This window comes from Anabrus simplex, chromosome 12, assembly GCF_040414725.1.
Source record: "Anabrus simplex isolate iqAnaSimp1 chromosome 12, ASM4041472v1, whole genome shotgun sequence".
NCBI classification, from domain to species: Eukaryota; Metazoa; Arthropoda; class Insecta; order Orthoptera; family Tettigoniidae; genus Anabrus; species Anabrus simplex.
Genome location: NC_090276.1, coordinates 95,352,002 through 95,375,326, shown reverse-complemented (window position 1 = coordinate 95,375,326; position 23,325 = coordinate 95,352,002). Strand labels below are relative to the sequence as shown.

The 23,325-nt window shown below is 41.1% G+C and overlaps 1 protein-coding gene across 1 annotated transcript in view; it reads left to right on the top strand.

The window, feature by feature from the left end:
• Sbp2 (SECIS-binding protein 2) overlaps window positions 1-23,325 on the top strand; it is a 155,439-nt gene that overhangs the window by 14,745 nt on the left and 117,369 nt on the right. The window contains exon 2 of the mRNA XM_067156742.2: window positions 14,275-14,747. Coding sequence (XP_067012843.2) covers window positions 14,275-14,747 — 473 coding nt within the window. The remainder of the gene's footprint in view (window positions 1-14,274; window positions 14,748-23,325) is intronic.

The window sequence follows — 23,325 nt, the reverse complement described above, 5'->3', positions numbered from 1 at the left end:
TTGCTTGTTGAAAATCAAGGTATTTTATTTATTCGTGTCAGAGGTACAAATATATAAAAAATTCAATTCAAATTCAATTAAAAAATTAAATAATAAAAATATGAAGTATGTTAATCACTCAAAATGAAAGACATATGAACAAATTAATTGTAAAAATAAAAAAGGAGAAAGGAAGTATTACATGGAAATATCAAGGTGAGAAATGCCTTCTCCAGACATGTGCTTTAGCTGCCATGCGTTATGCATTCCTACATTGACAATCTAGGCAAATATTGCCCACTATCACTTTTTTTCTCGTGTTCTGACTCGCACGGAGCCTCCGTGGCTCAGGTGGCAGCACACCAGCCTCTCACTGCTGGGTTCTATGGTTCAAATCCTAGTCACTCCATGTGAGATTTGTGCTGGACAAAGCGGAGGCGGGACAGGTTTTTCTCCGGGTACTCTGGTTTTCCGTGTCGTATTTCATTCCAGCAACACACTCCAATATAATTTCATTTCATCAGTCATTCATTAATCGTTGCCCCAGAGCAGTGCGACAGGCTTCGGTAGCCGGGACAATTCGTTTCTTTGCCACTAGATGGGGGCTTCATTCTGTTCCTGACCCGGTTGAATGACTGGAAACAGGCTGTGGATTTTCATTAATTCTGACTCGCACGTCTGTCAAGTTACGACTCATACGATCAGTACCTCCCGTACCCATATTGTACTGAGAAATCATGTATGGCTGAGATACTTGGACTTTTCCACCTCTAGCCTGTCCTTTTCCTTCACATAACGAGATACCTGTTTTTCAGTGTGCACTCCATAACATGTAAATCCTACGGTTACTACTGAATTATCCACCCAACGGCAAACCTGAACAACTTTCTCCAAGCTCTTTAGGTAATCATATGTACCCCGTTTTTCTTTCTTCATGATAGCAGATGATTTCAGATTACAATCCTTAGGAATGCGATTTTCTCGAAGTGTGCCTGTAGCACCATATCCCCATGCACCAAGATGTGTTAGCAATCCCAGTCTAGTGACCAGATTGTCTCAGTGTAATTTGAAGGGCAAAATTTTCAGATCCGTTTGAAGATTATCCAGCATTGTTACAAGGGGGGCTGCACACTTCCCAAATTCTGCTTCATACTGGGCATTCGCATTACGATTTTTTCCTTGGTATAATTCAAAATCTATAAGATATCCATGATGAGTGTTTAGACACCATACCTTGAAAAAAAAAAAAAAATAGGTTTTCCTCTTATGAATTGTTTGCAGGAATGCCTCCCGAAATGTAGCACCATACTCTCATCACATGACAAGTGCTCCTCAGATCGAAAGTTTTCTATGAAACGAGCATGTAGAAGGTCAATGAGAGGTTTCAGCTTCCACATTTTGTCATTGAAATTTGGGTTCGTGTTATCAACACAGAGAATGAAACAGCAAATTTCAAGAAACACGTTTCGCCCTCATAGCACTTGCCACCACAGAATGGTGCACATCACACGCATCCTTCCATTATGATCTCTTCGAAGGAACGGTATTATATCCAGATAAATCAGAATGCAATGAAAACTTTTATTTCTTGCCGAGTAATATTCGGGGAAGGACAGGTCAAAAAGCTGACATATTTGTTAGATTCAGAAACTAAGTGAACAAAAATGTCATCCGTAAAACTTGACTCAAACAGTTCAACCCACGATTTTTCTTGAAGTTCGGTGAAGTCATTGTTGGGAAATATTCCTGAATGTGTGCTAAGGTTTTGCTTTTCCCATTTTACAGGAATTCGATGTACTTTTCTGGGTCTTTCTTGTAGTAACTCAGGTTGATCCACTTCAACAGGCACATGTTCAAAGTCTTGGTAGTCAGTTGGAGTTTCATGGGTCACTAATTCTGCGTTCGCTTGAAGCTGGCTACCAGGTAAATTCTCGGCGAAGCCATCTCCATCATCATCCCTGCTGTCTTCGTCCAACAAAACTGCAGCGTCTGGAGGCTCGATGATACCTTTTCTACGTCAGGAAGTTCATCATTTTCCAACAAGTCGAGTACTTCTCATAACAAAATTCTCCTAGAAAAATGTATGACCCATAAATGTGAAGCACGTGAAAAGACAGGATGAATAACTGCATTAAAGATACATTTCAACAAGAAAACCGCAATGCAGTGTCAATTCTATGTGAAAATTTTACTCTGTGTGATTGAAAATGGTTAAATTAAAACATATCACTTAGAGCCTACACTATTCTGCATTGCTAGGTTGATAAAGAAGAATGAAATGAGTGGAAATGAACATCAGAACTATAACAATTATAGGCTGAGTTGTGCCGGGTAGAAAGACAACACATGCAGCCAGCTTGCCAGATAAGTACGACCAAACTTCTACTTCAAATGAAACAACAACCAGTCATCACCAAGACATAGTCTGCCTTCGTAGCATAACGGTTAGTGTAATTAGCTGCCGTCCTCGGGGGGCCCGGGTTCGATTCCCAGTACTGCCAGAAATTTAAGAATGGCAGGAAGGCTGGTATGTGGTTGAAATGGTACATGCAGCTCACCTCCATTGGGGGTGTGCCTGAAAAGAGCTGCACCACCTCGGGATGAGGACACGAGTTTACTTTACCAAGACATACATATAAACACCTTAGAGAAAAATAAAGCACAACAGGGTCCATATAAATAACTATAGAAGTAAAACAGGAAAATTACTTACTTCAAACGTGCAGCCAGTACTGGCACTAGTGAAAAGAAGACTTCTTTTTATGTAGCTATACCATACCAATGAGCACGATATACTAAAACAAACCACGTAAGATGTTAGGCTGGACTTCTCTGAATATGACACTATCGTAGTAAACAATACACTGCACGTGATTTCAATAATAACAGTCCAAGGAGACGGTGTAGTTTGCCGTGCCATATATGGCATGCTGGGTGGATCCAGGTTAAAACCTGCTGTCAGTAAATGCTTCTTGCAAAACTTGTCAACAGGAAGAAATAACGAGATGATTTCTTTGATTCTATCAATAGCTGTTTGATGTGTTATTGATTCTTTCTTCTAATGATCTTCTCTCCATCGTGTGTGCTGTCCTTGTAGCTTTAGCCATTCTATTCTTTTTTGCTACCGTACATTTTTCTTCACCGCCTCTTCACATTCATCATCAAACCATGGCTTTTTCACAGCTCCTCACTTGTACTCTGAATTATGGCCTCTCACAACAATGACCATTTCCTTTCAACACCGTCCTTGGTCTCCAAGGAAAGGCGATCAATGACTTTGTCACTTTAAAGAAATTAACATTAAACTGTTCAAAGTTGACAGTACGGGCTAAACATGTTGTATATTACTTGTAACTGACTTAGTCTTGATACTACTGTTTTACTTGTTCATTTCTGAGTCACTGTGTGACTTCTTTTCTTCTCCTTCACATAGTGTGAAGTCATTCATTGCTTACATCTTCTCATTGTTTATAGCTGAAAATGGGAGTAAAACAATGCTGAATTGTATCAGCCAATACCAGTGACCTGTCTACTTTCAAAAATATTGATAGTTTTATGATATTTTACAATAACAGTGGAGTTACTGTACTTCTTGGGGCGGGTTGGTGGGTCCCCAGCAGTTGGAGTCATATGTGGTAATTTCTTTCTTTTTTTTTTTTTCTGCTAGTTGCTTTACGTCGCACCAACACAGATAGATCTTATGGCAACGATGGGACAGGAAAGGGCTAGGAGTGGGAATGAAGTGGCCGTCGCCTTAATTAAGGTACAGCCCCAGCATTTGCCTGGTGTGAAAATGGGAAACCACGGAAAACCATTTTCAGGGCTGCCGACAGTGGGGTTCGAACCTACTATCTCCCGAATGCTGGATACTGACCACACTTAAAGCGACTGCAGCTATCGAGCTCAGTGAGGTAAAATTTATAAGATTCTGCATCCTAAGTTATATATTACAACTTTATTTATTTAATCGTATGGTGATTATAACTACAAATTTATAAGTCCAGGTCCAAGTGTTACAGCCACTCTACAGCACTTTCTGAAAGATGAAACAGGTCGTTGGGGCTTCCGGAGTAGGCATGAAAAGGGCAGCGCAGGATGACATGGTCCATGGTCTGCTCCTCTTCATTGCATTCACACATTGGAGAATCCATCCAACCCCACTTATGGCATAAGAAATTGCAGCGTCCATGCCCAGTTCTCAGTCTGTCGGGGCGACACCATAGTTTTCTTGGGGGGTCGAATCCCTTCATTTTCAGGGTTGGATTTAGGTCATGAGCATTTGTTCCAGATGTTGAAATTGACCATTCTCAGGACAGCCGACAACGGGGACCAACCCCTCTCCACCTCCTGAATACAGGGGCGTAGAGCCACCCCTCCTTTGGCCGTCAGACCACGGATCAGCCCCTCTCCGTCTCCTGATTACAGGGGCCTAGAGCCACCCCTCCTCTGCTCGGTTGGCCTTCGGACCACGGACCAGCCCCTCTCCGTCTCCCGAATACAGGGGCGTAGAGCCACCCCTCCTCTGCTCGGTTGGCCGTCGGACCACGGACCAGCCCTTCTCCGTCTCCCGAATACAGGGGCGTAAAGCCACCCCTCCTCTGCTCGGTTGGCCGTCGGACCACGGACCAGCCCCTCTCCGTCTCCCGAATACAGGGGCGCACAGTGCGTAATTTCAGAAATCTAGCTGGCCAAAAATCATATCTCGGAAACTAATGGACCGATTTACATAAAACTTAGTATGTAACTGCTATTATTGGAGATAATTAAGTGTGTGGTCAATCACATACAAAGAACAAATCACTACTCCAGGAATAGAATTAGTAATCTTTGTAATATTAATCATTTTTTGTTATAGCTTTAAGAAATTAAATACATGTTAATAGTGGGATATGCTGTTTAGAATGTTTAAAAACAGACACATGGATACATGTACTTAGTCATTAGATGCAGTTACATCAGAATCGCTAACTTCACTGTCATTATCTCCTTCGGCAGAACTAGATACAGGAGATACAGATAGTAAGTTGAGCACTTCTCGTGAAAGCGGAATCAACTTTCTCTTCCCTGATTTCCTTAATATGGTAATGTAAGGGTCCGATGATATAAGCAGCGTAGGGAAAAGGTCAGTATTTGTGTCCTTTCTGGAAGGTTTCCTGTTATCTTTATTCCTGGTCTCCTGGGCTTCCATGGAGATTTGTCCAATAGGTATAACACAGTGCCTAATTACCTCCTCTCGATGAACCAAGAGTTTGTGCAAAGTTACAGGCATGTAGTACGATTTCTATTTTTGTAAGTATAATTGTATAGTTTGTGTACATTCCAAGTGTCACTTTATCAATGGCATACCCACACAAAAGAGTTTCTAATATGACATGTAGATGGTTTATTAAATTTAGATCTACTCAAGTAATATCCGCAGAAGTGGATGCCTCTCTGAAGAATCTTCTAGCGGATTCCATCATTGGTATTGCCAGCACTTTGCTTCAGATATCAACCAATGGACCAGTTTCCTCTCTGAACCGAACCTGTATATTCTTCTTTCTTCAACCAGTTTCTTCTCTTCGGCATCTCTTATTTGCGACTTTCTTACGTCAAGTCTGTATGCTATATGCAAAAGGCATTCCAAACATCGAATCCATGGATGAAGTGGTCATAAGCCAAACGTAAGTGTTGTTGGGTTAATTACTCTTTCAGTCACTTCAGGAATATTATTCATCCCTTTAGGGGAAGCGCCACATATATAGCACCTTTGGGAAGACTGATAGGTAGACAATGCACTGCAGACTTTTCCATCCACCACAGTGAAGTGTAACTCATATTCAACCGCTCTGTGAACCGCTGGCATCTCACTTCTGTAGTGAAGTCATCTACAGTATTTATTTATTGCGTGTGTATTTTAGGCTTTAAATCAGTGCGTAATTGTATTGTGTTGAGTGAGAGTTACGCTATAAGCCTACGTGTGTGATTTCTTTCTTTAACATTAATACTGTGATTTTTTATAGTCATCTGCAGTGTTTATTTATTGCGTCTTTTTTTCTAGCTTTTATTTTCTGGATAAATTTATTAAATGCGATTAAATACATCCCCCGCCCCTCGAGACCATAAAATTGTTTGTCTATTTTCTCCCTCAATTTGCCTTATATTTCAGGGCTTTTGTGCCGTAGTTTTCCTCTGATTCTGTACAGACCAAAAGTGGACCCCTGTAAACCCCGCGTCCCCTTTAGTTCATAAAAATAACTTGTAGCTTGGTTTCTTCAGCTTTTTGTCTTGAACTTAAGTACTGAAAATCACAAATTTGTGTGCTGCCGTTTTCCCGTGATGGCGTTGAGAAAAGCCGTTCAAAAAGGTAACCCTGTTGTCATAAGATCAATACTGTTTTCTTAATATGGAATGAGCTATAGTACTGACAGGCTCATCCTGACATTGTTGTGATGCACGTCCTTCTACAAGGCTGATTCTCTGGTCGAACCAACTTTTATTGTACTTCATCAATTTGTCCCTTTTTCTACTGTATTTTGTCCAGGATGATCGAATTTTACCACACAAAACACTGACAGATTTCCTCATTGACTTGGATATATCCTCGGAACAATCCTCAAAGCTTACATGTTCAATTACAACATTCGCAATATCATCATTCCGCTTATATTCCCTGCTGTTTCTCAACAGCTCAAAAACCGACCTCCGGGTTACAGAGTGCATGGCTTCTGAAAAAAAATTAATTACTCTCATGGTCGCGCCTGGTCGCAGCAAAAAGTCACAGTTTTCTATTCACTAAAGTATAGATAACTCCTCCAAATACTTTAATTGTGGAAATCAAAGGCAATCCATTTTGAAAGTCAGCTCAAATTTGTATAATTAGATAGCGCTTGGACACCTTGTATCTGCATTTTAAGTGCATATTCTGGACAAAAATATAGTAATTTTCAGAAAATGCTACATACTATATAAAATACATACCTTCATCTATTATAATCACATTGCAAGCTAAAGAAATATTTAGTTATGACGTCCTTACTGAGCCCTCACGATATATTAACTACGTGCTTGCCTCGCCAGAATATGATGAACTAACGGAAGAGGGCCACTTTACGGCTTCGGTGAGATTAGATAATCAGTCGGCGCGACTTTTTAATACTTAATTACTGTACCCAAGCCACCAAAGACAAGGGTTGAAAATCTTATTTTTGGCCGGCTGGATGCTAGAAATTACCCACTGTGGGGCATAGAGCCACCCCTCCTCTGCTTGGTTGGCCGTTGGACCACGGACCAGCCCCTCTCCATCTCCCGAATGCAGGGGCGTAGAGCCACCCCTCCTCTGCTCGGTTGGCCGTTGGACCACGGACCAGCCCCTCTCCGTCTCCCGAATACAGGGGCGTAGAGCCACCCCTCCTCTGCTCGGTTGGCCGTCGGACCACGGACCAGCCCCTCTCCATCTCCCGAATGCAGGGGCGTAGAGCCACCCCTCCTCTGCTCGGTTGGCCGTCGGACCACGGACCAGCCCCTTTCCTTCTCCCGAATGCAGGGGCGTAGAGCCACCCCTCCTCTGCTCGGTTGGCCGTCGGACCACGGACCAGCCCCTCTCCGTCTCCCGAATACAGGGGCGTAGAGCCACCCCTCCTCTGCTCGGTTGGTCGTCGGACCACGGACCAGCCCCTCTCCGTCTCCCGAATACAGGGGCGTAGAGCCACCCCTCCTCTGCTCGGTTGGCCGTCGGGCCACGGACCAGCCCCTCTCCTTCTCCCGAATACAGGGGCGTAGAGCCACCCTTCCTCTGCTCGGTTGGCCGTCGGACCACGGACCAGCCCCTCTCCTTCTCCCGAATACAGGGGCGTAGAGCCACCCCTCCTCTGCTCGGTTGGCCGTCGGACCACGGACCAGCCCCTCTCCTTCTCCCGAATGCAGGGGCGTAGAGCCACCCCTTCTCTGCTTGGTTGACCGTCGGGCCACGGACCAGCCCCTCTCCGTCTCCCGAATACAGGGGCTTAGAGCCACCCCTCCTCTGCCCGGTTGGCCGTCGTACCACAGACCAGCTCCTCTCTGTCTCCCAAATACAGAGGCGTAGAGCCACCCCTCCTCTGCTCGGTCAGACCACGGACCAGCCCCTCTCCATCTCGCGAATACACGGGTGTAGAGCCACTCCTCCTCTGCTCGGTTGGCCGTCCGACCACGGACCAGCCATGGCTACTTGTGGGCTGAGACCCACTCTGCATCCGCCAACCCAAGAAAGGACCGAAAATGATTTTAAATGAAACCATTGCTGAAAATATTCCATTTAAAACTGTGACATGATGTTTGAATCACAGGCCGCTTACTGGCACGCGACACTAGACCAGATTACATAAAATCAGCTTCATGGTCCGTATCGCACTTCAATAGATTCACAATTAAGTATTTATTTATTTTCCACCTAGTCTATACAATGATTGCTTAAGGCAATTTTTAATGGTCAAAAGTGGTACATGTTTCGTATATTATCAACATCTTCAGCCACATAACACTGTTTAGATGAAAAATATATAAAATTGACAAAGTAATTCAGCACTGAATAACCTGGGTTCTTCTGCAGTACACTAGACCACTTGTCTCTTATTTTATCAATTGTATATATTTTTCATCTAAACAGTGTTATGTGGCTGAAGATGTTGATAATATACGAAACATGTACCACTTTTGACCATTAAAAATTGCCTTAAGCAATCATTGTATCGACTAGGTGGAAAATAAATAAATAAATACTTAATTGTGAAACTAGACCAGATGTTCCACTCGGGATGAAGTCCCATACGGACAAATTCTGAAATATTTCCGTTTATTGCGATCATGAATTCGCTTTATGTTATCACTAGACCTCGGATTTTAGGCTCTAAAAAAAATAAGTTTTAGGTGCCTAAAATAGGTTTTTAAAACAAGTAAATAGGCTTTTAAAAGAGAAAATAGGCACTTAAAATATGTTTTTAAAATGCGTGGATAGGCAGGAAATAGACTTTAAAATATTACAATATACACTTAAACTGTAACGTGATACTTTTTTACTTTAACAAACGTGGTATCCCTATTCGCAATAAATCGAAATAACTGCAAAATTAAGACAGAATAAAAAATACATTTATAAAAAACAATATAAAATGTCATGTGTCAAAAAGAGTTATGGATTATATGATATATCGTTAGCAGCACTGATCTAAAACCTTAATACTAAAATCACTGTACATAATTACAGCACTGTAGGCATCCAATAACGGTGTAAATGCGAATGGAGTATGTGTTTATTATTTGTGAGGAACATTCCTACAGTACTTTAATTCATAGTTTGCTTTACAGTCCATAACAATAATCTTCTCCAAATTTTCCACAGTCAGGCTATGTCTTTTGTCTGTTAAGATCATTTTGAAAGCAGAAGAAGAGCGCTCCACACTCACAGATGTTAGAGGGGCGTGGGAAAATTTACAGTACCTACATTTTTCAATGCAATTTCACTTGGTACGTCCTTTTCCCTATCCATTACCTGATGTACCCTTTTCAGCACTGAATAACCTGGGTTCTTCTGCAGTACACTAGACCACTTGTCTCTTATTTTATCCCCTACCTTAACCCTAGCACTTTGTCAGTTATTCTCAGCTTCCTCGGTTACAGAAAATTGCTGTTTGAGACTGTTTCTTTTTTTTCCTCCGTCTTTGTAATGGTGACTGGAAGAAACGAAAAAAATGCCTGAATGTACGCATGGCTCTCTGAACACTGAAACAATCATTTAACAGATCTATGACAGACGACACACATGCAGAGTTGTCCGTTAAAGGCAAATTGTCTATCACAGTCATGGTTTCCTCCAACGGGTGATGATTGGCTGTGGTGGAAGGGTATAGAGGGGAGTTTCTCTCGAAAGATGGCTATTCTTGATGGAGCCTTACAGAACACTTTCTTCATTGTTGAAATGAAAGTATTTACTGCAGGAAACTCGGCCCTAACTGTTTCTGCGAGTCTATGCAAGGCATGCGCCATGCAAGTGACATGAATTAAAGAAGGATATCGTCGCCATAAGACCTATCTGTGTCGGTGCGACGTAAAGCCCCTAGCAAAAAAAAAAAAAAAAAAAAAAAAAAGGATAGAAAGTTTTAGGAGAGGTGCAGTGGCAATCATGTAGGAAGCAGCATCGGAGATAAGGAGAAGGACTTTAGAATCATCGACACTCCCAGGATACAACAGTTGCAACCCCTTGTTGATGAAGTATGCAATGCTTTGGCTATTGACTTTCTCAAGCTGTTTAGAGCAAAGAAGGTGAGCGGTAGATGCCTGATTGGGTTCCGGTTTTCCTACTATAAGGTTAGCAATGTACCTGCCCACAGAGTCGGTAGATTCGTCCACACACAACCGTATGCAAGACTCAACAATATCCTCCTTGATTGACTAAATGACCGCATTGTAACAAATATCTAAGTAGTTTTTCTTTAATGTAGATGCTGATGGGATGTGCTACTTGGTGTATTTCTGTAAAAAAAAAAAAAAAAAAAATCTCTGAAAACCAGATTATGCACAGTATTCCAGGGGATATTTGCTTCAACTAGGGCTCTACACATATCAGCATAGAAACCATCATCGGTTGTAGGAGATATAGTTTGTGTGAGCAGAGTCTGTCTAATGTTACTTTTCATGGCTGCTTTCGCTTTGCGACTGGCAGTATCTGTATGCTGCTGAAGGTGGCATTTTTTCTCATGTGAAATCTAAAACACAATAAAGTGATGTCGATTAGAGACTAAGATGAGGAATAGAAAAGGTGAGGTATTGAATAAAATTCGTAATTTTGAACTATTTAAATTAAGCCATTATTACTCTAAAGTTAGTTAAGAACAGGAACACTACAGTCCCCGAAGGGCCTTGGCTTTCAATAACGGTTGCTGCCCAGCTCACGGCCTGCAGATATTGGGTTGCATGTGGTCAGCGTGATACATCCCTCAGCCGTATTGCCTTGCCTCCATGACCCCTGCCCACTGTAGCTTCTCAATTGTCCTCACGATGCTGGGTGAACCGTTCCAGACCTCATAGATTTCTAAATTACAGCCGGTACTGGAAATCGAACCCAGGTCGCCTGGACTAGGTCTCTACAATTAATTAGAGGAGCCAAAATCAAAATCTTAGTTTTAGATTAATATAAAATTTCAGATATATGCACATACCTGTTTATTGCAGTACTGGCAGAAAATAATCTTGCCATCAAAAGTCATCCGTGGAAATTGTACAAACCATTGTTGTATAAGCGCACTCTTAGATGATTTCATGTTAGGCATAATGAACTATATTTACTTAAAAAGATGTTCTTTCACTGGCTACTTGACACAGTATGTCCCTTCTTACTACCTGCTCATTGTTCTTCCTAGATAATCCTCCCCATCACCCCGTCACAAGACACAGTACGTCCTTTACTACCTGCTCGTTGTTCTTCTGAGCTAATCCTCCACCTCCAAACTTCACTCAGTATTCCTTTGGTGACAGTTGTCTGGGAAGAGCACATTTCTGTGAAAAACCCACCCTCTTCTGTTCTGTTTGTTCCAGGGATGTCCATTGTGTGATTGTAAAAATTACAGAAGTTTAATTTTAAATGTAGAAAATAGGCAATTTTAGGCACTAAAATAGTAAAATAGGCTCTAAAGGGCCAAATAGGCATTTTAGGGCACTATAAAACTCTATTAATGTAAGGGATTTGTCATAAAACGTCAACATATTTTTTTAAAATCATGTTATTTCGTAAGGAACGAAATAGGCATTTGCCTTAAAATCCCAGGTCTAGTTATCACATTTGTTTTCAATATTTTCATTCTCAAGTATGCGAGTAGAGTGCATAGAAAGAAAACGCTCCCAACCTTTAAAAACCTGTTTTTACACTGCCTGCCTTCCAGGCCACATTCCCGTCTTATCTTTTTTAGCAAGTGTACAGTAGAATGCCGGTCAGCGCAGGTAGTAACCCTCCCGCATACATTTTCTCTTTTGTTTCTTTCTTTACGGTAGTTTAGCCAAGAACCACTCACTCGAGTCTTACTAAAGTTTTCGCACTGTGAAGTTCTTAGTGTTATAGTGCAGTGATGGCTAGTATGAAAAGCAAATTTAAAGACTTTACCGTTAAAGAGAAACTTTCAATTATAGAATGTTATGACAAACTGCCTACAATGAGTCAATGCAAAACTGCTGTGGAGTTACGAAATTCACAACCTCTTCTGTGCAAGCTATTGAAAAATCAAGACAGTATTCTTAAGGCAGGAAAAGAAAACAAAAACTTCTACTGTAAGTGAAATCATGGTGGAAAAGACGGTCAATTTGAATCAGCTCTAAATCTTTGCTTCTTAAAGGTTCGTGAGAAAGATGCTCATTTTGACGGTCCTGTGATGTGGCAAAAGGCCAAAGAACTTGCAGAAAAATTGGGAAAAATAAATTCATGGCAGCGGAAGGATGGTTTCACGATTGGAAGAAACGAGAAAATTAGTGTACAAACGAACGCATGGTGAGCAGAAGGATGCTGTTGAGAGGTGGACAGAAGAGGAGTGGCCTAAAATTGCTTCTGTATTCCCTACCAAGTGTGTGTATAATGCTAATGAGACTGCACTGTGCCTTGCCTGAACACACTTACTTGTTCAAAAAGACTGTTAGTGATTGGGAAAAATAAGAACCCACTTTGCTCTAAGTACAGTTCCAACTCTAATGCATGGATGATTGTCATGATTTTCAAAGGATGGCTACTGAAGTTGGATATTAGGCTGGACCGTAAAATAGTTTTGCTGGTTGACAACTGTACAGCATTCATTGTGAATTATGAACTCAAGAACATCAGTGTGGTTTTCTTACCGGCGAATACAAGTTCATTATTTCAACCATGCAATCAAGGAATCGTTCCCACCATGGAAGCGTATTATCGCTTTGAAATGCGTTTAAGATTCTTAGAAAACATGGAGGTCTCACATAAAACTAGCGCCAAAACAACCAGCATTCCCAATGCCCTGCATCTTCTAACCATGTCATGGGATAATGTTCCAGCACAAACAATAAGGAACTGTTTCCGGCATGGGGATTTTTAAGAGAGTTACCAGAAGTAGCGGAGAATGTAGAACAGGCTTAACGGAAGATGAATTTCAGGAATGGATGAACAATGATGAGGGCTTCATTACTGATGCGAAACAGACAGGAGACGACATATGTGAGGTAGTTACTTCTACAGAATCGGATACGAGAGGTGCAAAACACGGAGCACAAGGTTGTGATACTGATGATGACGAAGTTGCCGCAATTTCCCGAACACCAGTGAATGCTGAAATGCGGCAGGTGATAGATATCTTGCGATGAGGTGTTCAGCGTACGTCAGTGGACTTCCAAAAACATTATGAATATGAAACATTCATTAATGGACTTTTGAGAGACAAGCAGAAGCAAACAACAATTAGAGACTATTTTACATAGCTGAAAATAGTTAACTGTATTGCAGTGTTGTGTACCGGTATCTGTTTCATTGTAGGTTAATACAGTAGGCTACCTATCGCTGTTATCGGTGACCCAGAGTGATCGTAATAACCAGCGTCCATTGTATATGGTATCTTAATTTAAATGTAATAATTTTCAATCAAAATTATTTGTAACAGGCAACATTCTTTCCTTCTTGCTTTCTTTCTTTCTTTCTTTCTTTCTTTCTTTCTTTTACAGACAAAACCATTCTGGTCGCCAATTTTATTCAGAGCATTTTATGTGGATATTGTAGATGCTTTAGAAATGTTTGAGAAACTTTAAATGTAAATATTATGTATTCCAAAAACCGGTTTTAATAAAGTAATGAGATTTGTGCTGATCTTTTCTTTTATTATACCAATATAAGGGACCATTATTGGATATTATAAATGTTCAGGCTAACTCATTCCTTTTGCCAGCATTTTGCACCAGTGTGCTAATTTGGGCTCGTTAGTTGTTAAATAGCACACCCACCGAGACGCGTGGCTCGTGGATGTGTGGAGGCCACTGCGTAGGCTATTTGAAGCTACTGGCAGAGCCACTGCACTATGAGAGACTTTGTCTCTTTTGCAAAAGTTGAAGCTTACCAGGCTATCAATTGATATAAATACAAATTTATAAATATAAATTTACTCATTTTGGACAAATAACTGAAGTTCCCTAAGGGAATCTATATTTATTTCAACTAAGTTATTCTTTTAAGCCTATTGTATTTTGAATCATTGGCACTGTTTTAAATATGGCTTTGTCATTTTATGATGACTGTGTATCTAACTATTAAATATAATATATCGATTTGTTTGTTCCCAGACATCTGAGTTGAAGCAACATCAGCAACAGCATGACTCTGTCATGGAAAAGAAAGTTGAGCAGCAACACTACGGTGGGAACCCTCTGGACTCGGACAACCCTGAGAGGAAGCGTGGCAAGTGCCGAGAGAACCGTCCTAAGAAGCCCACTAAATTGAAGGCTCTCATCTTGGCAGAGCGCGTGATGAAAAAGAACGCTATAAGGACTGCGATACTCCAGAAACTGTCTATTGTAAGAACCCCCAACTACTCGTTTCTGGAGGAGAAGTTGAGTGGGGAACATGGTGCTGTGGTAGAAAGTGGCACTGCTGACTGTAAAGGCACTTCAGAGGAGAGTAGCACTCCTGTACATAGGACTATAGAATTGAGCGAGACAGGTGTGGAGTCGGGACGAACTCGTCTGGTCATACCAGAAGAAGAATGGCAACAGCTTGGGATTGGATCACGTAAAATTCACAGTCGCCGGTTCAGAGAGTAAGTATAACATATGCTGAGTTCTTCCAGCTTACACTCCCATATGGCAAACAGATTGATATAAAGATCCAACTTTAGTGATGGGATGTTCCATTCATTTTATACCGTTCACGTTACTGAATTGATGCAGTGATCCGATACACGGCACATTAGAGTCACCAATCCCTATAACATCTTTGTGTACTAGTAGGCAGCGGTAACAACATTCAATGCTCACTGATGCCTTCTGGTATTCATTCTATGAACTGCTTACCTATGCATGTCATCCCGTCTTTAAAGTCAGGTTTCTCCTACAACCACCTTTTTGAATCAAGTTCTGATGTTACAAAGCCTTTTCCCCCCACAGCAACAGCTCCATTAAATATACAGATTTAAATGTAAAATTATCTGTCCACATGCACTCGGTGATCTCGTGATTTGACGATTAATGTTTTGTACAACGATGAGTCATACAAACTGAGAGAATCCTGGCCAGTTCTTCCCAGTGTGCCAACCTCCCCCCTGGGCCCTCATAACTATCCCTAGAATAAATCAGTGATTCATACAACATCGACGTTAACACATTCATAGGGAATAATTCGAGGCATGGATTTTCGATTAGGAAAGGCGCAAACACGGCCCTGAGCTGGAAACGCCCCTCGTAGTTGGTAAACAAGGGATAAAACTATAACTAATAGCAATAAAGAAAAAAATTACTTAAAACTATGGTTTATTAATAAAATTTAAAAAAACAACCATTAAGACGAGGAACCCATAAGTAAAATCAATAGAGCAAAATAATTGTAATAAACATGGACGTACCTTGCATAAATAAACATCTCGGTATCGTGGCGTGAGCTCAACACTGACACTGATATGTATACATTATCACACATTTTAAAACGCTCAGCGCCTCTCAACTTCCATTTTTCGTTACATCATTGCAGTGTAATGACTGTATTCACATCACAATCAGGTCACCCGTTTTACGATAAACCCATTCATTTGAGACACGGCCTTTCATACACCATTATGTAATCAACAATGTATAGCTCTCTCAACAATCCGCCCATCACGGAGAACAAAGCAGATAAGATGAACGGAGATACCGGCATGAGGCTAAGACCAGCCTCCATGGACCAAAAACAAAGAATGATAGATCAAAGAATACTACAGGTATGCCCCATGCATAAATACACAGCCAACATGGCGGCTACTGGATCGAGAGTCAGCCACGGATAAAACAAATAAACAGATCTGTACCGAGAACAAAATATGGCACAGATACAAACAGGACAATAAAACAGGTCGACTGACATACCTCCTTTTCTCTCCCTCACACATTAATACACATACATCCAGCATTCACACTCACACATGAGGGTATCGGGGAATAAAAATGCGAACAGCCGTTCGGACAACATAGTCAAATACATACCATAAATTATGACCCCACGGTCATCAGCAACAGGTCTCACATATTCAAAGCATTTGCGTGCATCGAGCAATTATATATTTTCAGGCCAATACGAACCAACACTTTATTCAAATCTATGAACATGACGCGCTCGAGCGACCTGAATGTCCATGGTCGAGACGAGAGGCATATTACAGGGATTACGAAGTATGAAAGCACTCAGTGCACCAAAATGTAGCCACACAGAGACCCTTTTTACCATCATCTCAAGATTACAGTCACACCCACACGAAACATATCATACAACGGAGCGAAAAAGGTGCATGTTAATCAACCGTGACAGTTGGAAATGAACCGTCACCAAAAACAACTATTGGAAAAAGTACCAACATACCTGTAATTATAGTAGTTATAATTAAAAATAATAAGCATTAAAGACCCAATCTTGAAGACGTTAAGTGAATATTTATGACACAAAAACGCTACTTCAAACATCGTGGCTTCCATTGTTGTTATCTGCCACATATACACAGAGAAGATGAGCTCCAAAGAAAAGAAATCGCCGCCCTCTCAGTTTAAACACAGTAGGTGCTGTGCTCTACTGTACAATACTTGACATATATAGGTAAATATGGGAAGATGAGGCTGATAGAAGCCATTTGCATTAAGATGTGTCAAATAAATGAACATGCAACAAGCATGGTTCAAACATCCAGCTGTCCCCTTTTAAAATGCGTTTTAGCTGGTTGGTCAAACGAGCGGACGCATTTTAAACGAGGTCCAAAAGCTTAAAACTACGAGCGTGCGCTCAAATTAACCTAGAACTTATAATCTACTTATTGCTATATTTTTACAGACACATGAAATGCTTAAGTTGGTTGCAATAGTACACAGTTAAAAGATATCAGTCTGCCTCACGAGAGGTCTGTATTTGCTTGATACATATAACGCTGAATCAAATCAGTCCATTTATACACAATTCATTCCACGTATTCACAGGTCGAAAATCAGGCATACAAGAGAAACAGAACAGTCAGGCATGACATTCTCATATAGTCAGGGATTCGGAATTTAATTCAGTTTATCTCCAGCGAACCAATCCTTTTTCCCTTCCATCCTCATTCATTTAGAATGATTTCTACCTGAAAGAAAAAGCAGTTTAGAAAATAAGGGAATTTGACAAAGACAAGGTTTACCTCTGTTGACTTGAGTTCAAGTTTTTGGCAGGTCCCTCTCAGAAAAGAAGACAGGCCATTGACAGCCTTTTTACATTGTGGGAAGCTGTACCAATTTTGCCGCGTATCATTTGGCACTAAGACATCGTCTTCGGCCTTGATACGAGCATCAGATATCTATATCAACTAATGAGTTCACGACGACTTACAGTGAGGACTTAGTAATTGCTTCTAGAACATTTGAGGAACATTTAGAAAACTTGTTTACTGTTTTTAGTAAATTGTTGAGATCTGGCTTCACCTTGAAATTGAGCAAATCTAAATTTTGCACCCATAGTGTTACGTTTCTGGGGCATAAGATCACACCTGAAGGTGTGACACCTGAGATAACTAGGCTTGACAAGATCTTTCAGCTAAGACACCTAGGAACGCGAAACAGTTGAGATCATTGCTAGGTATGTAACTATTTCAGGCGATTCGTGATTAAGTACTCATATCTCACAGAACCGTTTAGAGAGGTACTAAAGCAGAATGCTCAATGGAAATGGACGAAAAGGCACGATGAAGCGTTAGAGGCTTTGAAGAAAGGGTTTCACGAGGCAGTCATATTGCGGTACCCTAAGCCAGCGCTGGGCTTTTATGTGATGACAGATGCATCTGATTTAGGCATAGCAACAGCGTTATGTCAACCTGACGAGGGAAGTAATTTTGGTGTAGTTTCTGTGGCCAGTAGAGGGCTTAACCCTGCTAAGAAAAGATACACTGTTAGTGAGAAGGGATTGCTTCTTCTTCTTCTTCTTCTTCTTCTTATTATTATTATTATTATTATTATTACTACTACTACTACTACTACTACTACTACTACTTCCCCCATGCGGAGGCTGCCACAAGGACAAAGTATGTCGACAACACGGTATTTTGTTTTCTAAGTTACTGTTGACTTTGCTACTGTGCCAGGTAGAAAAATCACAAGGCTCAGGCATACCTGCCAACTTTCCCGATTTAGGCGGGAGACTCCCGATTTTCGACAGTTTTTCCCGCCTCCCGATTATTCTATTATTTCTCCCGCTTTTAGCTTATTGTTTGGTTTTTTATTTTATTTTTATTTATTTTATTTTTTTTTGTTTTCAAATCCCGCCATTTCAGCTTTGTACGCCAGTGGCCGGAAGTCCTTCGCTCATTGGCCACTTTCAAATGAAATATCGACGTTCATTAATGCGAGAAGTACGCGCGAATGTGTTATGCTTATTGAAACCTGTATAACGCGACGCGTATATCGATTGTAAATCTCTCGTTCTCGCGTGCTATGTCCGTGTTCGTTCACATCAGTCTAGTTGATTCTAGAGACTAGTCGCTAGATTTTGAGTCTATTTTAGTAATTTAGTGTCATAATTTCAAAGATAGCGACTAATGACTTTTCTAGAGATTTTAGGAGCCATTTGGAGACAACTCTGGTGAATTTTAATTTATTGCTTGATAAAAATAGCATTGCCCTTCGCATAATCGCGCAGGCGCGTGATGCAATATATTAATCTATGCATTTGCTAAGTAATAGCATCTAAGTGCATGACTGACACATGTGGAACATGAGTTCATACTACTTACGGAAGGCTTATCAGAAACCGATCATCTCACTCGCACACTTCCTGTAAGGAATAAAGATGTGTAATTTTTTGCCTTGTAGCTCGTACAGCAACAGTCGGTTTTTGAGACAGTAAATGTTATACCATGGTACTTCTGCATTGCGCAAGACATGTAGAATAAGCAGTTTTGATCAATTTTATCTCCTGATTTTCCCCGATTTTCATATCAAAATCTCCTGATTTTTGGTTTTGTAAAGTTGGCATGTGTGCTCAGGAATAAATTTGCAATATTGTTGTTCAAATGCTATATAGATGATTGCGGAGTATGGTCACTGAACCTCGTATTGCGGCGATAGCGATGTCGTGAAGTCGTGTCCGGCTGAGGCCGAGAGAATCCCATAGCTGTACAAGAAATTTAGGGATTGTGCCTCGAGCTCCGATCATGAGTCCATGGATGGAAATATTGTCTAGGTGATATTTATCTTTATAGTAGTTTACAGTTGGCTGGTAATTTGACTTCTTTTCGGCGTCCACCTCTTCGGCCTGGCCAACATGTGACTCAAAGCGTATTGTGGGATCTAAGATTAGTCCTTGCTTGCTAGCTGGTTGAAAGGCTGTTACTCCCGTCAGTAGCTAGGCCAGAGACCTCTTCGTGCACCGTGAAACCGTGATCCCTCAGCGAGGTCGCAATCATGTGTCGTATTGTATGATGGCGGAAATTTCTCAATATCTCCCCGTAAGGGCAGGCTCCCAGGACATGGGCAAGAGTTTCGTGCGCTCTGTGACAATGCCGACAGAGGGTGTTGTCCTGGGACCTTCCTGGCATGGAGTGAACGGCGCACACATTCGCTGTCATCTCGATGGCTTTTCTCCATTCCGCACAGGATAAGCCTTCGAGATCTCTTATCCATTTGTTCCCTGGCGTGTATTCCTGGAAGAGTCCAACGCCCTTTCCTTTGTGCGGCAACTTTGTCCATGACTGAACTTCTCTGTCTCGTAGTATCTGTCGGACCTTCCTTACATTGGGAAGATGGCTACTTTTGGACATAACTCGATCATTAATTTCTAAGCCTAGATCTTGTTCCAAGTTCCTAGTTGCATTAATGTAGCCATTATTTGCATCGATAATTTATTACAGATGTTAATATGCTGTAGTTTAGCTTCCCAAGTGGCGCGAAACAAACCGAGGCCTTTATACTTCCTTTCGGTGTATACCATGTGATCCAGAACGTCTGCTGGTAGTTGTAATAATTCTTTCGTTCCACTCTTTAATATTTTATCTGTATCTGATAGAAAAGTTTGAGGTATATTGTTTAGGGGAGTAACTTCGAGTGGGTAAATAAGAGTAGGTGATATTGAACTATTTAAAATTGAAAATTTCTGGTCAGATTGCAGCAATGGTGAGCTAACAAGGGTGTCAATCTTGTTTCGAGTCTTGTCAAGTACGACTTGTGGATCCAGTTTAAGTTCATTGATGAAATTCACACCTAAGTAACGATGGCACTTCCATTGCACTGCGATTTAATTTCACAGTCGTCATTAATGATGATATTCTCCTCCGTTAGCTGACCTTTCTTGATAGAAAGACAAGCTGATTTTGAAACACTGATGTCCAGGCCGAGTTCCTTAAATCTTTCTATGGTGATCCTTGCTAGTTCGGCAGCAGATTCAGTGTTTTTCCCAAATATTACCGTATTGTCGGCAAAACACATTATAGTGAGGTTGGGCTCCTTGTTTGCAATCGAGTAACCGTAATTCCTTGCTAAAGAATCTTCAGATAGTTCTTCCACAATATGATTGGTAGCGTTGTTAAATAATGCCGGTGACAAAGGGGAGCCTTGAAGCACACCGCGATTAATTTTGATGGGTTTTGTTCCCTGTTTTCGTGTCTGTATCTGTGTTATGTTTCCCTATTGTAGAGCAATTAGCAGTCTCGTCAGTTTTTCGGGCACTCCGACCAACTCCAGTGTGCTCTGGAGGTGCGCATGTCCGACGTTATCAAAAACTTTGTGAACGTCGAGAAATATAATGCATGCATTGTTCTTTTCTTGCCTAGTGTGCTGTAAAGCGGCTTCCAAAATTGAGGAATTTATATAAGTACCGGGTGTATTGGTGAAACCCCTCTGATTGTCATGAAACACAATGTAGTTCCGAAGCTGTTTATCAAGAACTTTCTTGATGACCTGTCTAATAACTGAGCATGTAGTAATTGGACGCCAGTTACTGCGATAATTTACATCACCTCCTTTATGAACCAGAATTGTACGGGCTTTCTTGAAAGTCGATGGTACTAACCCTGTTGTTAGCATTCTAGTGGTGATGATTGCAATTATCTCTGAAATCGTGCTGTTTTTAATAGCTCAGACGATTGCGTGGTCAGGACCGCTTGTGGTGTCTATCTTGATTTTCTGTGTTGCCTGAATAATGTCTTCTGTAGATATGACCAGATTGTATAGGTCGTTAGTCTCCATGAGTTCACTCTCAGTGCCTTTTTGAGGGTATTCAGGTCTTTTGTGGTTGTTCGGCCTAGAAAATATGTCCGAAAAGTATGTGTGCAGTACATCTTCTTTCAGGCTGCAAATTGGTTGTTCGTTTGTAAAAATATTGCGTATGGCTTTTCGCCGCTGATTGTAATAGTAGAACTGAGTGGATTCATGCATGTACTTCCTTCTTCTCTTTTCTCTTCCCCTTTTCGTTGATCTTTCAGGGTTTGAAGAGGTCCTATATGAACGTTGGGCAGAATTAAGTTGGCCTTTCCTTCTCAGTTTATAATATTTCTGGGCGGGGTGTTTCGGCCCGGGAAGAATATGTGGTACTGAAGCTAAGAATTGGACAAAGTCATTAACGGCCTCGTCGAAGTGGTCGTCAGTTAAGTTTTCAGAAAACTTTGATTTCCATTTAATCAGATTGCGGTTGTACTCATCCATATTCGGAGCTGGAGTAGTAGTGGTATTGGTTGTGGTTTCATTGGACTGACGATTCTCTGGGGAATTTCGTAAAATGCTGATTTTACTCTGCTTCTTGACCAGCGTATCTCTGTGCACTGCAGGGTGAGTTCTGCTAACGTGTATGCTTACGCCCTATCGGATCGATAATATTTTCCACAGTGCATGCATTGTACACCGTGTGATTGTTGTTCGTCGGAAAGATTATTAGCAATATTATGAACATGTATATGTGACCATATAACTTACGATTGAAATATTCTTGTCATGCGCTGTTATCCAGAAAAGAATATGAAACAAGCCACGTGATCTTCTAACATCACTGCCGTGTCGACTTGATTTTCTGAATGAGGCAACAGAATACTAGAATATATGACAATCGCATAACAGGCGACATGTATAAAAGTTAACCATACTAAACTTATCAACTATCAAAAATCTACACCACACGAAAGAATTAAAGACTATATACATTACGTCCATTATAATGGCACCGAGAAGTATAAATTCCATGACTTACGCAACACTGGTGAGTGCATGTAGAGTGCCTGTCTTCATGGTTTCCATGGCAGGGAGGCAAATAAAAGAAGATGGCTGACACTTAGGGCAAATATAGTATACACGTAAACCGAGTGTCTCAAGTTTCTCTCTAAGTAGCGTTATCTATGGACTGTCGACGAAACAAGATGGCTGACACTCAGAGCACAAAAGGCACAAAACATTTGTATCAAAAACCAACATTAAATGATCCCAGATCTACCAGGTAACATCAGCATACACTCAACACATGCCACATCATCACAAACACTGCCAGGAAGCCACAAATGGAGTACAGTTCCCTTCCTCAAACAGAGATACGATGGGCGAAATCAACCATGGCCGACATGTCCAACTACAACAGAGTTTATTTGTTAGGAAGGAAATTTACGATCTACACAGATCATCATGCTTTTGCTTTCATTAGGACCTGTAAATTGATTTCGGGTCGCTTGTCGCGGTGGATACTGGCAATCGAAGTGGTTCATATGGCAGGGAGCCAGAATGCCTTTGCACACTATGTGAGTAGACACCGAGCTGACAGGCAAGGGGAGGTAAGAAATTAAGAGAAGTAGGGAATACTCATATGTAGCATGAGGACGGAAGATAGTAAGCAAGAAAAATTAAGACTCTTAAAGATGAGAGAAGAACAGCTCAAGGACAAAGAATTGAGAGAGATTAAACTAGAATTGGAAGTGGAAGGAGAAGGAAAAGACATACTTCGGGGAAGTAAGAAATATAAGTTAATAGGGGACTTGGTGTCGAGAGGATTTTAAGGGGCGTTGGAAGGTGGTAGTACCACAGTCCCTCAGGGTCAGATATAATTTGGTTTTACCACATCGAGCTGGGCACTTTGGAGCAGACAAGGTACTGAATGCCATACAGGAGAATTTCATTTGGAAGAATATGGGGAGAGACATTAGAAAGACTTTGGTAAAGTGT